General features: G+C 30.3%; 1 protein-coding gene across 4 annotated transcripts in view; it reads left to right on the top strand.

The window, feature by feature from the left end:
• The window catches only part of LOC118182294 (innexin shaking-B-like), a 220116-nt gene extending 209896 nt beyond the window's left edge, over nt 1–10220 (top strand). For 3 of the 4 annotated variants that reach the window (XM_085813965.1, XM_085813966.1, XM_035351622.2), the window contains 2 exons: nt 360–625; nt 7151–10218. In XM_085813965.1, coding sequence (XP_085670091.1) covers nt 368–625; nt 7151–8038 — 1146 coding nt within the window. In that variant the 5' untranslated portion in view covers nt 360–367 and the 3' untranslated portion in view covers nt 8039–10218. Of the gene's footprint in view, nt 1–359; nt 626–3964; nt 4188–7150 lie in introns of those variants that run through there. The other variant, XM_035351625.2, reaches the window with a different exon arrangement.
• The last annotated feature ends 4805 nt before the right edge of the window (nt 10221–15025 follow it).

Raw genomic sequence — 15025 nt, 5'->3', positions numbered from 1 at the left:
TCACTAGGTATTTACATAAAAGCATGTACAGAAGCGTGACATATAAATGTAACCAAACATGATGATCCTTAAATGGCAAAAGCTTAAAACTGTTTTTCAGCCTGAGTTTAGTTCTAGAACAAAATTTTACATGGGTTTTGGTTTTGTTTTAAAATAAGTAAGTTTGTAGGAAATCGAATTTTAATATAAAGGCATAAAAAAATTCGAATTTTGTTGTTGTTGTTTGTTTAAGAGGACCTGATGCCTTAAAATAAAATGTATTGTCTAATTTTTTCTAAAACAAAAACCGTATTCATTTTAATGTTCTAGAGAGAAGATGATTATTAGATTCTTTAACTTTTGCAGTTTTTATTTTGTAGGACTAAAAATGTTGGAATCTTTTTCACGACTGAAAGCTCACATCATGACCAATCGTCGAAGTACGGAGACCTTCGTTTTCTACCTACACTATCGTGTCACGTTCCTCATTCTGATGGGTTTGTGTGTCCTCATCACTACAAGGCAATTTGTGGAAGCAAAAATCGAGTGCCTATCAAACCGAGAGAGTGAGGTCAGTCACTCGCTTCTGGAAACGTACTGTTGGTCATCTTCAACATATTCGGTAACTTCGGCTTATTTAAAAGAGGTAAGATGTATTATTATTGTTTGGTACTATTAGTCTTAGTTACTCTTCTTGTTATTTTTATAAAGAAAACTGTCGTATTTTAATATTGCTGACTTATGGCTGCATGTTAAAAGGCAAAAAGATATGTTGATAAGCAACTGGAATCGACTTTTAAATCCTACCAGGAACCTGACGTTCGTAAAAGTTCGTAACTTGGATACGAGACCGTCATCCATGAAGTTATCCCTTCTTTGAACAGGTAGCCGTAATGTGCTTAGTCGCAATCACGTCAAACAAATTTTTATTAAAAGAACCCACGACTTTCTGTGCTTTCTGTGAAAATCGCACCAGGTTTTTGGAATTACTGTTTTCAGTTACTTTTCGATCACTTTCACACTTCGTATTTGCATAAAAAAATTTACAGAAGCATGTCATACAAATGTAACCAAGCATGATGATCCTTAAATGACAAAAGCTTAGACCTGTTTTCCAGCATGAGTTTAGTTCTAGAACAAAATTTTACTTGGGTTTTGTTTTAAAATAAGTAAATTTGTAGGAAATCGGATTTTAATATAAATTTTAATATATATATATATACAAAAAAAATCAGTAGCAATAAAACGACAGGATTATTGACATACGTTGAAATAACCTATAAAATTTAAGATAGCATGATTAAAATAATATTAAAAAAGTAATATAACATTTAAAAGAAAGCACGCTACATATGTGCTCCTAAAATATTGTTACGAAATGTTCAGCTGCGTTAAGATAGCTTCCCCGCAACGCTGGTTTAGGGTTGCCAGAAAATGAAAACGGAAGGCAAAGTTGCCAGATTTGGCACAAAATCGCTCATCTGGCGAGGTTTGGCGACAAAACTGGCGATATGCCATGAAGAACATTTTAGAATATTTTTATCGGTTTGGCCCAGAATCATCTCGAAGGCAGGCCCAAAAAATTAATTTGTATAAACCCTGCCTGTACGTGGAGTAGCAGTGTATATCGTGAGCTTATCGTGAAGTGTATCTTCGAGTGTATCATCACTGTATTGTGGATAGTACCGAGAGTGCGTTGAGTTCAGTAGTAGTGTCTTGAGCTCCGAGAGCGACCGAACCGAGTCGGGAGGTGTACTTTGCTTTGCCGCGAAGCTTTTTTCACCGTCGTAGCCTGGAGGCTGTGTTGCACATTGTTTCACCGTGTTTATTGTAGTTTTTCGACGACCGTAAGCGTCTCTCTGGAACTGTCCTGTGAAATACTGGCGAATAAATTGTGTTTTGATTCTTCGTCAAGTGTTGTGGTCAATCACTCCAAATTCACGAACCCGTATAACACGGCATATTTCTTTTAGCTGATTGCTTTCGGACAATTCTAACCACGGAATTTAGAATTCCGTTAAGGAAAATTAAATTAAATATGAATTTAGTATTAACATAAATTTAAAATAAAAATGACTTTTGAATAGCATCAACAAAATCCCAAAATTGTTTAATTAAACTAGCTGTATATAAAAAATATTAATTTTAATCCACTATGAACTGATTCATTAGTGGTCGAATACATAAGACTAGTGATTACTGGTAGTTTCCCTGCCTTTAAATCCTAGAGAAAGTGGATAACTGCATGGATGTCTTTATGATTTTCTACATGTACAGACGTAAATGTGAGTCAGTTTTCCTTTGGAAACCCCTTACTTGGGTATCCTTTCCTTAGAATAGGAAGTTTTCGTGTGCTGGTTTCAGGTTACTTTTTTCATCATTATTAGTTCAAAGGAGCTTTGTCCCTGAAGGACTATTGTTTTCGTTTCGCGATTTTGCGTTGAATCACTATAAATGTTTTCAAACTGTTGCTACCAAATATTATCACACTGTATTACATTTAAAGAAATTAAATAATGAAGAATCTGTATGAATATATGTTTTATTTCTCGCAATGTGATAAAACAACGTACCTAGATTCGCCAAAATTCAAATAACGTAATCTTTCATATGGGCATGTGGAAGTCCTAATTTGAATTTGAAATTTGTTTTATTATCGATTTTATATTTTGTAACATTTCAACGAATTTTTGGTTAACAAACTAAACGATTTCAAAGCGAGCAATGGCAACGTTGTACAGAAAAAACATTTTTATCTCCAGCGTGCGAGACTCAGTATCGGAGATTCTAAACCATATGCTCAATTTAAAACTATTTTGCGATATTGTTCTTGAACTGAATTTTATGGTTTAAGGACAAAGAACTTGACATTTAGTAAATAAATGTAAAAGACAAAATGTTTAAAAAAATGTTTGAAAAAAGCCCCTTTTGACGTAATTTAAAATCTGAAACCTTTCAGATTTTTTTTTACTGTTATTGTTGCTATTCATTCTAGGTTTTATAATATTTTGGTCTCCTTAAAGATGACTATTACCTTTCGATTAATTTGATGTATAAGGAATAAAAATACTCAAATGCTATTATAAAATTTATTATGAACTAAGTTTTTTATCTTATCCCCAAAAAAAATCACACCAGCTAGTTTCATCAACTGTCCTTAGAACATTTTAGGAGATCCAAGCTGATCGGCTATTCTTGGATTGTGTTTGTATATTATTCTAGTGGAACAGAAGCGCACATTTTTTTCTTGGTCCTCTAATTTCAATAAATTACTATGAAATAATTACTATGAGTGGTACTTTTTTCAGATTAATTGGAGATTCCATACAATGAAATTAAAATATTGAATTTTATAAGCTGTTAAGAAACATTAGATATTAGAATTTTATAATGTTTAATGTACGAGTAATTTAAATTATATATACATGGATTATTAATAATTTTAGAGGAAATTAGTAATATATAGATAAAAAAGTAGAATTTCAGATTATGCTGTTATTGTTAGTGTTACTTCTATGTAGAGTAATCCTACCAAAGACTAACTGAGTTTAGTATTTTGAATTTGTTGAGATTTTAGAATTTTAAAATCATAAGGGAAAATGAAAAATTTGAATTTGAATTTTTTTTAATCTTTGAATTTTTTATTTATTTTAAAATACCTGGCTTTTAGATCTTAAAACATTACCCATCATACTTCCCAGTATTTTGGGGTGACAGAATGAATCTATTAAGTGTACAGCGCGTGTAAAATGCTGTCCACAGGTCGTATAGGGTCACAATGAGAATACGCTGAAGAATTCCCGAGTCTAATGTAAAAGAGAGAGGACTGAGGCAATTGTGTCTAGCCAAAAGCTGAAATGATGCCACAGCTGTTGCACAAAGAGAATAAAGGATATTATATTATTTGTCCAAGAGACATTGCAAATCCTTTTCCCTAGCTTTTATGCATAAATCTGAATCATGAATCTAAACCTTTCTTTACCAGGACAACTGCATTTTCATTTCAATGTACTCCACAAATGCGCTGGCACCCTCTGTAGTTCTGTTGAGTCGGTATGACTATTTAACAGATGTCTGCACCCATAAATGCATTTGAGAGCTTGAAGGACACATCTAGAGCCCGAGAGTCTTTTAAAGAAAACCATCTTACGACAGCAAAGCTGATGCAAGGCCTTAACGGAATTGCCTCCATTTTACCATCAAAACTGGTTGGTCACCGCCATATTTTACTTTTAACCAACTTTGAATTTGTATCACTTAATAATTTTTCTTAATTTCTATTTCAAATACGCATGCTGCTTTTTAGTGTATTCTCTATATTTGTTAAGATACGTTTGCTAAATTGTCGTTTTATTTAAATTAATATTTTCTTGACATTAATAACTTTAGTTCTTTCTGAGTCGAATTAACCAACGTAAAATCCAATCAATGAGCTTATTAGAGACTTAATACGTCTTAAAATTTATCAAAAAGCTACATTAAAATAATCATTATGTTTATCAAGATTTAATAAAAATAAATGTTAGTCTGTCTCATTTCAAAATCACCTCCAGACAAACAAAACACAGAAGAGAGAGATCTAAAAATTCCAGGATTCTTTGAACGTGTTACTTACATTGAATCCTATTTATTTTATAGGATCATGATCGCCAAATTAAACAATCATAGCTATTTATGAGTGCAATCCATAAAAAAAAGAGAGGCGCAAATAATAAATAAATCAGAATAAAAATCTAGTCTGTTATTTGAGCAAAAAAAGTAGCATTAAATACACTGTAGAACCATTAGGATTTTTTTAAAGCAGGAGACGAGAGAAATGAGCATTGCCGTCGTCAGGACTCGAACCTGGACCTCTTTTATACGCGCCGAGTATCAAACTCCTAACAGATGTAGGGCTAACCATCGACCGAGCAGTAAAGTCGCTGAACACTAGTAGTTCGGTCCGAAGTTCGAATCCCGCGAACGGACTAGCTGCATGGAAGTTTTCGTGGTTTTTCCGATTTGCAACGTGTATACGAGCCAGTTCCCTTAGAAAGTCCTCTATGAAGGCACCCCTTCCCTTAGGCAAATATCCCTCGAGGATTTGCCGTAATCACATAAACCAAACCTAGCAGACGGAGAGTAAATTATCGCTATTCTGAAGTAACAACAGAGTCTTGAAAAGGTTTCAACAATGTTCTTATTAAACCAGAACTTGTATATAAATGCACGTCTCGTGCTTGACCAGGTCAGATACCATTAGTGGCGATATAACTTAAAGTAACAATCAATTTCAAAAGTTAAACGAGTCTAGTAATCAAAGTGTACACAATTGGTTTAAAGTGAAGTTGACTGGAAACTTTTCACTGGCGTAACAGTTTAGTGTGGCAGCAAAAACACAAAGAACTGCGATCTTATCAGAGCTGGCGGAATATAGTAAGATGGCGTCGAGAGACAGAAACATGCTCTGTCTTACAGTTCGAAACATTCGGCTTAAATACTCTGTAACGGAGATTTACATTTCTCGTGATGAAGCGGAAAAGGAGAAGTTATAGTATAGTTAAGATTAAAGCAGAAAAGGAAAAGTTGTAGTAAAGAAGTTATAGTAGACATAATAACTGATTAATCAAAATAGTAAAAACCTTACACACTATAAAAAAAATCATTAGTTTGTATTTGTTAGTAGTGATCAATACTCTGTGCTGGTTATACATCTTGATTTTAATTTAAAATTTAGTTTTCGCTGTTGCACAGTGGCGTAGCTAGGCATCTGTCCCCGGGCGCAGCATCCAAGGGGCGACAAATTGATGCTACAAAATTTTTAATGAAATGTTTTCCATTCTTGGCACACAGAAAGGGGCGCAAATTCTTCAGTTGTCCCCGGGCGCTGGAAACTCTAGCTACGCCACTGCTGTTGCATCAGAAAATTGAGTTAAAAATGTGAATTTTGTTTCATTGCATCAGTATCTTAAAACTTATTATTCAGCTGGAATATTTTTAAAGTTTTGCCCTTGCAAGAAAAAAAAAAGAAAAGAAAGAAAGAGAGAGCATCGTTCAGGTTCAAAGGTTTTCTGTGAAATTGTTGTCAATATAAGATTAAATGTAATGTTAAAGCTGACATGTTTCTTCCCTCTGAAGATAAAATTTCTCCATATATTTCGTGGTTGTTTTGAACCTAGGTTAGTGTATTCAATATAATCCGAGCTTAGTTTCTTAAATGCAAATATTTTCACTAATTTACTGGGAAATGTATTACATTTGATTTCAACAATTACATTTAGTATGGAATGTATGACATTTATTGCAGGTGTGCATCGATACTAGAGATGCGAACCTGGATGCAGGTGAGAGGAAATACTGAGATGCGACTATTGGAATACGTGACTTTTTTTAATGCTATGTGTATAGTCACTATTAGATAATGCTTCTATTAAAACAGTATATAAACATCTGTTTCTAAATATTAAAACTATTTTGACTTATCTTTCGATATTAAATGTCATGTATTATGCAGTTTCCATGCGTGCTTTATTGTGCTGCACTGTATTGTGATGGTGACTTAAACGTTGATCTTTTTCGAGAAAGAAATTTTTGAAGTGTCACAAAACATTATTCTGTATTTTATTAGTAAGCTGAGACATTATTTCTCAATATGAAAGTAGTAAAAGGGAATATACGAAATTAAATTATTTAAAATTAAATTCTGCTCGAAGCATTAGAACTTTGCATCTGCCACAATGGAGTTTCAAATGTATGAATCTTCAGAGTTATTATATTATCTAGCCGAATTACCAACCAAAAAAACCAGTTAAAAAAAACAACTGCAAAATCGGTAGTTTCATCATATAAAACTATAAGCATAAAACCATTGTTAAAAATTAGTTTTTGGTGCAAAAAAATTGGAAATGTTATCAATATTTGAATAGTTATGCTTTTGCCCAGATGTTAAATTTTTGTAAATGTGTTAAAGGAATTTCAGCTCTTAAATAATTTTTCCACTTGTATTTTGTGAGAAATAAAGTCATCTTAAATTTAATGTAATATTAGTTTTTGAATTATCTTAATTTATATATTTCGGAATAAACAATTAAATGCTTTTTCAGTTAATTTAATTAGTATTTTTATAACATTCATCTATTAAAATTTTCTTTTTCAAGACATCTTGTTCCTTCAAAACTGTTTTCTTCTGCAGGTTGGGATAGAATCTCCTCATCCAGGAATCCGAGCATCCGAGAATGAATCTGAGTACGTGTACAGAAACTACTATCAGTATGTTCATTTAGTTCTTTTCATCCAAGGTTTGCTTTTCTATTTGCCACATCTAATCTGGAAAAGCATTGATAGGGATCATATGGACAGCTTTTACATCGTCATCAGTTCTTGTAAGGAACAGTCAAAGCACAAGCCCAGTAGCAGTAGCCTGGAAAAGGAAAAGCCAGGTGATGGTGATTCTGATCCCTTCGATGCAGCTGCAAGTTACATCGAGGAAAGGTGGGGAACGCATACTACATACATATTTAAGTATCTTTTTTGCGAACTTATGGCAGTTATCAATATCATGATACAGTTTTACTTATTAGATGTTTTCTTTCAAGGCGAATTTTTAAGTTTAGGTAGCTTAATTTCTTCCCATTACAAAGCAGAGCGTCTGAAAGATCCTATACGTCTGTTTCCCCTTGTAACCAACTGTTACTTTCGCAGGATTGGAGCTTCTGGACGAATTGACACTGTAGATGCTTATTGTGTATTACCAATCAACGCCCTGAATGTCAAAATCTTTCTGTTCTTGTGGATTTGGTTTCCTGTCATACTCATCCTGTCTTTTGGTAGTCTTATTAATTTCTTTTTTGCTTTTTGTATTCCTAAATACAGACTTTTATCTTTAAAACTGAAATCAATCCTTTTCAGAAGTCACGTTGATACAAAGTCGTATATGAAATTAATAACCACCGGCAATTTTGGTGATTGGTTTATATTGTCTTGCATAAAATGCAATATGGATGAATTGAACTTCTCGCGTCTGATGGAAAATTTAAATACTAAAATTAACACCTTAGAAATAATCATTAAAGAACCTTGAAAATGATTTTACGATTTTGAAATGATTTATTGATTATGAATGGTCTTTATTAGACCATTCTTAATACTTTCAATGTAAAACAGATTATACATTTCAAAACTAAAATTTCTGTTCAAATTTAAATTAAATAATATCATAACTGTAATCTGAAATAAATAAATAAGTAAATAAAACGTTATTGAAGTTTTTAGAAGTTTATACAGGGATTATAACACTTTTTTCCTGTGTATTTCTCTTTTAAACTGAAAAACTGCCATTTCTTTGTGAATTGAGCTGTTTATGTGAGAACGTACTTTCTTTTCAAATAATAAAAAAATCTGTACATGTAGAGATGGAACTTCTGTCATTAATTTTTCGGACTATTATATAGCATTCATTAATATTATTATGTTGTTCTATAACTGAGTCTGCTACATGTTTAAATCGTAAATGAATGTATGGAATAAAAGAGGTAATTCTCGTGATTTCTGTTCATGAAATATATATGAAATTTATTTATTTGATTACAATATGTAATTTATTTTTAATGAATATTATGACTATTTCTTAATAAATTAAACATAAGAAGTAACGCTATATAGAGAAAATCAAAATAATGTAAGCATATGTTGTCTGTAATCAGTAATTCTTATTTTTCATATTTTAGAAGCTTTTATGTATATCTCTGAAAGTATGCATTAAATACGTAAAAATATAAACAATTTTAACTATTGTATAATTGCTTTTTATTACAGTACTTTGATCTTCATATTGTATTAATACAAATATTTTACATAAACAAATAAATTTCCAAAACGTTAGAATAAGTTTCTAAATCAACTTTATGACTGCTGTTTTTACATTCATTATAAAGCATTATTACTGCTTGCTATTATCCATTATTACTGCTGTTTTTACGTCCATTATATTATCCATCCTTTTCCAGTATAAAGCTTTTGTTTTACTGCATAAATTTTTGAAATAGAAATTTATGTTTTCTATATTTTTCTGGAGAAAAATATACAATGTAGTTTTATTTCTGATGATATAAGGGTAATATTTTTTGTCTTAGAAGATATAATAATTATTGCCATTTTTAAAACATCTCTTTTTATGGAAACTTCGGAAGTTCAAAGTAAGAGTAAATAACGTAAGGGAAAAGAAAATAATTTAATGCAGTTAAAGGGTCAAACTGGAAGAGAACACACCAGATAAAATTTGAAATTAGGCAAGAAAGTAACAAGTTTGGCGTAGTTTTGGAATAAAAACTCTATTTATTTCAAGGCCGATGAGATATAGGTCCCTCTAATTTTCGATTTTTTGCAAAAGTATTTTTGCTTTTGAAGAAGACTTTTCATTTAGATTTTTAAAAAAATTGATTTTGCTTTTGAAGAAGACTATCAATTTTGAGGGTGAGACATGATCTCGTTCTCAAAATCGATAGAGTTTTATTCAAAATATACGGCAAACTACTGTAATTTTTTTTTTTGTCTAATTTAAAGTAGTTAAAGAATTTAATGCTAAAAATAGTGTTGAAATTGACTGGGGTGTATTAAATGCATAATTCATTTTTCTCTTATTAATTGCATATATTTTCGTACTAAACTCTGTTTTATGTGTATCTTCTTTAGTTATTTCAGTGCTTTCTTGCTTTATTAATAAAATATTTCCTCTATATATAGACTTCGCTTTTTTGTTTTAACTTCTGCTTAACTACTAATTGGTTGAAATGTTTTCATTAAATTAATTTTTCTGCTTTCCTTTGCGTTTGTTTACTAAATTTCTGAAACATTACAGCCAATTAGATATTGGCTACAGAGTTTTCTGATGGTCGTAGTTAATTAACTATTTATTCTTTTCTTGTTTCATTTTTACCTTTCGTTCATATTCTGTTATATTTTGTTTCAGTTAAACAATTCTAACCTGTAGTTTTAAGAAAAATATAAAGCATTAAACATTGATGGTCGAACTCAGGGATTTTTAAACGTATTTTCATGCATACATATTGTATTATTTTTCTCTCACTATCACTAAATAATATATCATCTGTTATGAATTTTTTATATTTTTCGGATTGATTTTGTTCACTGTGAGCTATATTCGTATTAAAGATTAAAGTATTTACTTCATATGCATTCACTTATGTGTTTGTACAGAGGAATAACTATTTTTTTTTTTTTTTTTTTTTTTTTTTTTTTTTTTTTTTTTTTTTTTTTTGAGAAGAAGGCAATGTCTCTGTTTATACTATTTTATATGTTTATTAATTCGAATACTTAAAGTAAAAGTTTGTAACTGAAAAATAAAAAAAAATCTAAAATTTATATTTGTTGAATTTGCTTCTTAATGTTTCTTATCAAAAGAACTTTTACAATTTTTTGCATTTCAGAACAATTTAATTAATAAATTTGTTTTATTAAAATAATTTTCCTGAAAGTGAAACTCATATTATCTAAATCCATAGTTTACTTTGAAAAAAAATATTACACAGGCATATTTTTCAAGTTACATTTCCTATGTTTCCTTAATTACCCCAAATTTAGTACCCCCTAAAACTATTTGACTCCGTTCTTAAAAAAGCATCTTTTCGCAGAACCTGAAAGCTTCGAAAATCACTATGTAGACAACAAACAGCAATCCAGTTTCTAAAATTGATTAGAAAAAAATATTTAATTAATTTACATATTCTGTCTTTTTCACTGTTAAATTATTGCATTTAAGAATTCATTATTTCTACTTTCCTTACTTTGCATGAAAACTAATTGGCGCAGCTTTTTTCAAATTTTTATTTTCCTTTTGGCAGAATATGTTATACTCACAAAATGAATATGTAATACTCACAACTCACAAAACTATCTCTTCATTAATAATATTCGATCGTACCTTATTAATAATATGATCTGGCAGAATAATACAATTTTGTAATTAAAAAGATGCCATACCATACATTCATGTGTACAATACATTTTCCTCTTTTTCACAGTATATTTATGTAAAAGACAACATTTAGTCCTTATGTAATAATTTTTAATTATAAAATAATATTTGTACAAAAAGAACGTGTTTTCTAAAATCCAGAAAGACAATGTTTCTCAAACTTTTTAATCTCGAGACCCGCATGCGTATAGCTCCTATTTTTCGTAAGTCTAATGCATGTAATTGTTATTTGTCATAACCTAAGTACATAAAATTGCTCTGGAAAAAAAAAAATCTGGTGTGGACACCACATGACTTCCTTGCACGGCCTATTAAATTATACATATTTTTTACTGCATTTCATTTAAACATATTTCTTAGAATTTCATTAGAGATATAAATCTCATTCAATTAATGCAGTTCTCAATTCGCGGGAAGGCATACATACTCAAAGACATAAAAACTCAAAACATTTTCATTAAAATTGTAAAATACAGAAAAACATGAAATAACAAATACACTTAAAAAACAATTTTAAAAAAAATTTTTACAATTAAAATTAGAAATTGATGATAATTCTACAACTATTGCATGTATATTAACTAAAGGTATAAAAACCTTAACCGAAACATAAGAACAACATAATTCAATCACTTTTAAACGGAAAATGCACATATGAGAATAAAAAAACTGAGCTCACCAAGCCGCGTAACAGAGTGAGTACATATATACATATATTTATATACGTTTGGTACGGCCGACTGCAACTTAAAAGGGCGGTGCACAACTACATGTTATAAGCACTACCATTCACAAATTTTTAGTCTTTTGAGGCTACTCATTTTTGAGTTATGCGAGATATATACATACGTATGTATGTACTTGCAGACGTCACGAAAAAAATCTCTTCTGAATCCATTTTAAATCCGCTTTGGGGGGGGTCCTTTATTCTGTCCGTACGTACAGCTGTCATACAACAACATCGTTGAAATGGATTCAAGAGCAGTCAAAATGGATATTTTTGTTGAAATATGATACCCGAAATTTTTCGCAATTACAATACTTCCTTTACTTCGTATAAAGAAGTAAAAAAGAAGAGATTTATAGAAGAAAATGTAATAATAAATAAATGTGTAATTATTATTATTTAATTGTCAATTACATATAAATGTATTTAGTTGCACACTAAGGAAAAGTGCTTAAAAGACTGTTTTGAGGGAGATAAAGGAATGTGGCGAGAGACAAAAAATCTCCACAACTGTCATTGGTGAGTCTCGACCACATTTTGAAAAATTCTATGGAAAGTTTAGATTCATTACTTTTTCTAATTGCGGAGAAATTAGCTCAAGACTTTGTCTTGCCAAGAGTATATTTATGATACGGTTTCATCAATGATAAAACATACTAATTCCTATCCGTCTTCTTAATATATACCTTCACTTGAACGATAAAAAATAATATTAGAAGCGCACTCCACTTCAGACTTTAAAAAATAACTTGGAAGCGGTTCAAATTTGAGGGAAAGAATTGCGCAATATTTGCTTTCTAATTAGTTTTAAAACTGTTGAATATCTTATGATTGCAAACTACTGAACATTTTCAATGCATCCAAAGAGTATTGCTTTCTATTTCTTTTAACTGTTTACTACAAGTGGCTGTAAGTTTTATAGAGTGATAAGATGAAGCTAGTAACAGTGCAGAAGTTAAGAAATATTTTAATTTCGATCACTTTTATAGTGATGGAAAAAAGGAAGGGTTAACCTTTAACTTTTAAGATATTGTAAGTTAAAGATTACTAACTGATTACTAATTACAATATTTAGTGAAAGCTTAATGATTACAATATTTAATGAAATGATTAATACCCGAGAAATATATTTATATATTTCTTCTCCTTCATTTACTAAAATTCATTATTAAAATTCAAAAAAGTAAATTATTCGTTAGCTAAAAGAGCCAATAAATTTTATGTGATAAAATTCTTTACCCAATTTTAGTTATGGCTGTTGTCAAACTAAAGTGGTAGTACTGCTTTGCGTGAATATTTTGAAGTCACAGTCACGCGAGCGATTGATCATGGCCTTTGAAAATTCGGTCTTTAATCTTTGCTTGTTATATTTGAATGATCGAACCATTAAGCAAAGAATTAGCAAAGAATGTCTTTCTTTTTAGGAAGAGATCGGTAACTTATTCTGCTCGTAATTTATTTAACCATCAGAAAGCTACATAGTTTTCGTCTGAAGAAAAAATATCTGGGCTCGTTTGTAATTACCTACATTGAACCATTGCATTTGTAAATATACTTCTAAGGTTCATGAAATTCGATATTTTACCAAAAGCCTATATTAATCTGCTCTTACTGATATTTTTACATTGTTATCTTTCCTGTCTTTCTGTTATAAATAATGTATAATTTATAGATGAGATTTTCGTAGATTAGTAGGATATTGTTTAATTATGTGTTTAGTCGTCATTAAAAGTTTATTCTACTACAGATTTGAGTGCACATTGCAAATGCTCGTCAGGAAATTAATTCTCTTACTAAATAAATGGCAGCAATATTTTGCATGTAAAAACTATATATCTTTAGTACTATTGTGATTAATCTCTAGTTAAATCCTCTCGATTTTTATTCAAAGATCTTATATTTTATGAATCATTTGTATTCATAAGCAGTAAACTCATAAACAATTAACACCAATATTTCGCCAGTAATGATTAATAACAGTAAATAATTTTTAATCTCATCTTATAATACCTAATACGTGAATTTTTGAAAGAACATGTAATAGTCATACACATCTAGCTACAATGTCATCACAGTTTTGGTACATATTTATGTATAAAGAACAGGCTGTTTGATGCTGAAACTAAAACAGCACAATGGGTTATTTTTTCTTATTTATCTGAATTATAATTTGTAAGCTAATTCTCTTTCTTAGAACCAAATTCTTAAAATATAAAATGCTATCTCATCCTGAGCTACAATATAGAAATAAATAAAGAAAAAGAAATGGAATATCATGCAGTTAATAAATCTCTTAAATTATAATTATAATAATGAAGTCCTTTCAAATCTGCTTTCCTTCTTAGGAAATACTTCCAGTGACTATCTGAAAAAGAAAAAGCATTATAATGATCCACTTTAAAAATTGAGAACTATAAAAATTTTGCAAAGCAGTTACTTGCAAATTTTTATATTATCCTGTTTTATGTAAAGTTATTGTGTCTTTAAAGTGTAACGTTACATAAAGATACATTATAAAATAAATATTTACCGTCATTTTAGAGCTTATAGAGTCATTAGATTATTTTGAAACAGGGGACGTGAAAAATATGCGATGCCCTCGCTGGAACTCGAACCTAGACCTCTCAAAGTGCCCAATGTGCTACCGTTGCATCACAAAGGAATTTTGGAAGGAGGGAGAAAATACCTTATAAGCTTCATTCTTAAATTTAAAAGTTCAATAATTAAAGCAACTGAAGTTTTATATTTCACGGTTTTACACTGCAGATCAGGTTATTCTTTACTATGTATCAAAATTTTCTCCCTCAAAAGCACGAAAATTGAGCACAACTCTTCTTATTTAAAACACCTAAGCTGAGGAATTCATTCCGCAACTGTATAAATCATGTATTCATGTATAATATTAATATGATTATGATGAACTTAATTCATACCAAAATATGACGAATTTTCGTCTGTTAGAAGACTTCAATGTTAAAAGTTTTTAATAACGCCTTAGAAAACATAATTGTAATAGTAGTTTTGATAATTATTTTTAAAGAACAATATATTATGTTAGCTTATGCACAGTAAACAATTAATAATTCCAAATGCAGTCTGGCAGTCCTACTACCTTATTTAAGCTGGTCTCTGAAGAAATAAGTGACAAGTAAGAAATAGGAAGTCACTGTAGGAATCCTTAATATGTCATCTTCCTTGTCTTCTAAAAAAGTATGTGGTATCATTCGTTTTAGTTATTAAAAGCAGAATGTACTTCGACTAAGACAGACATTTCTAGTAAATGAATACATATATTGCTTTCATTCTCCAGAAATGTTACTAAATACGAGTAATGTTGAGAATATTTT

This window comes from Stegodyphus dumicola, chromosome 3, assembly GCF_044657685.1.
Source record: "Stegodyphus dumicola isolate Sdum_Otavi_A_Nest chromosome 3, ASM4465768v1".
Lineage (NCBI taxonomy): Eukaryota > Metazoa > Arthropoda > Arachnida > Araneae > Eresidae > Stegodyphus > Stegodyphus dumicola.
The sequence above is the reverse complement of the archived record's forward strand: the minus strand, read 5'-3'. Positions and strand labels throughout refer to the sequence as shown.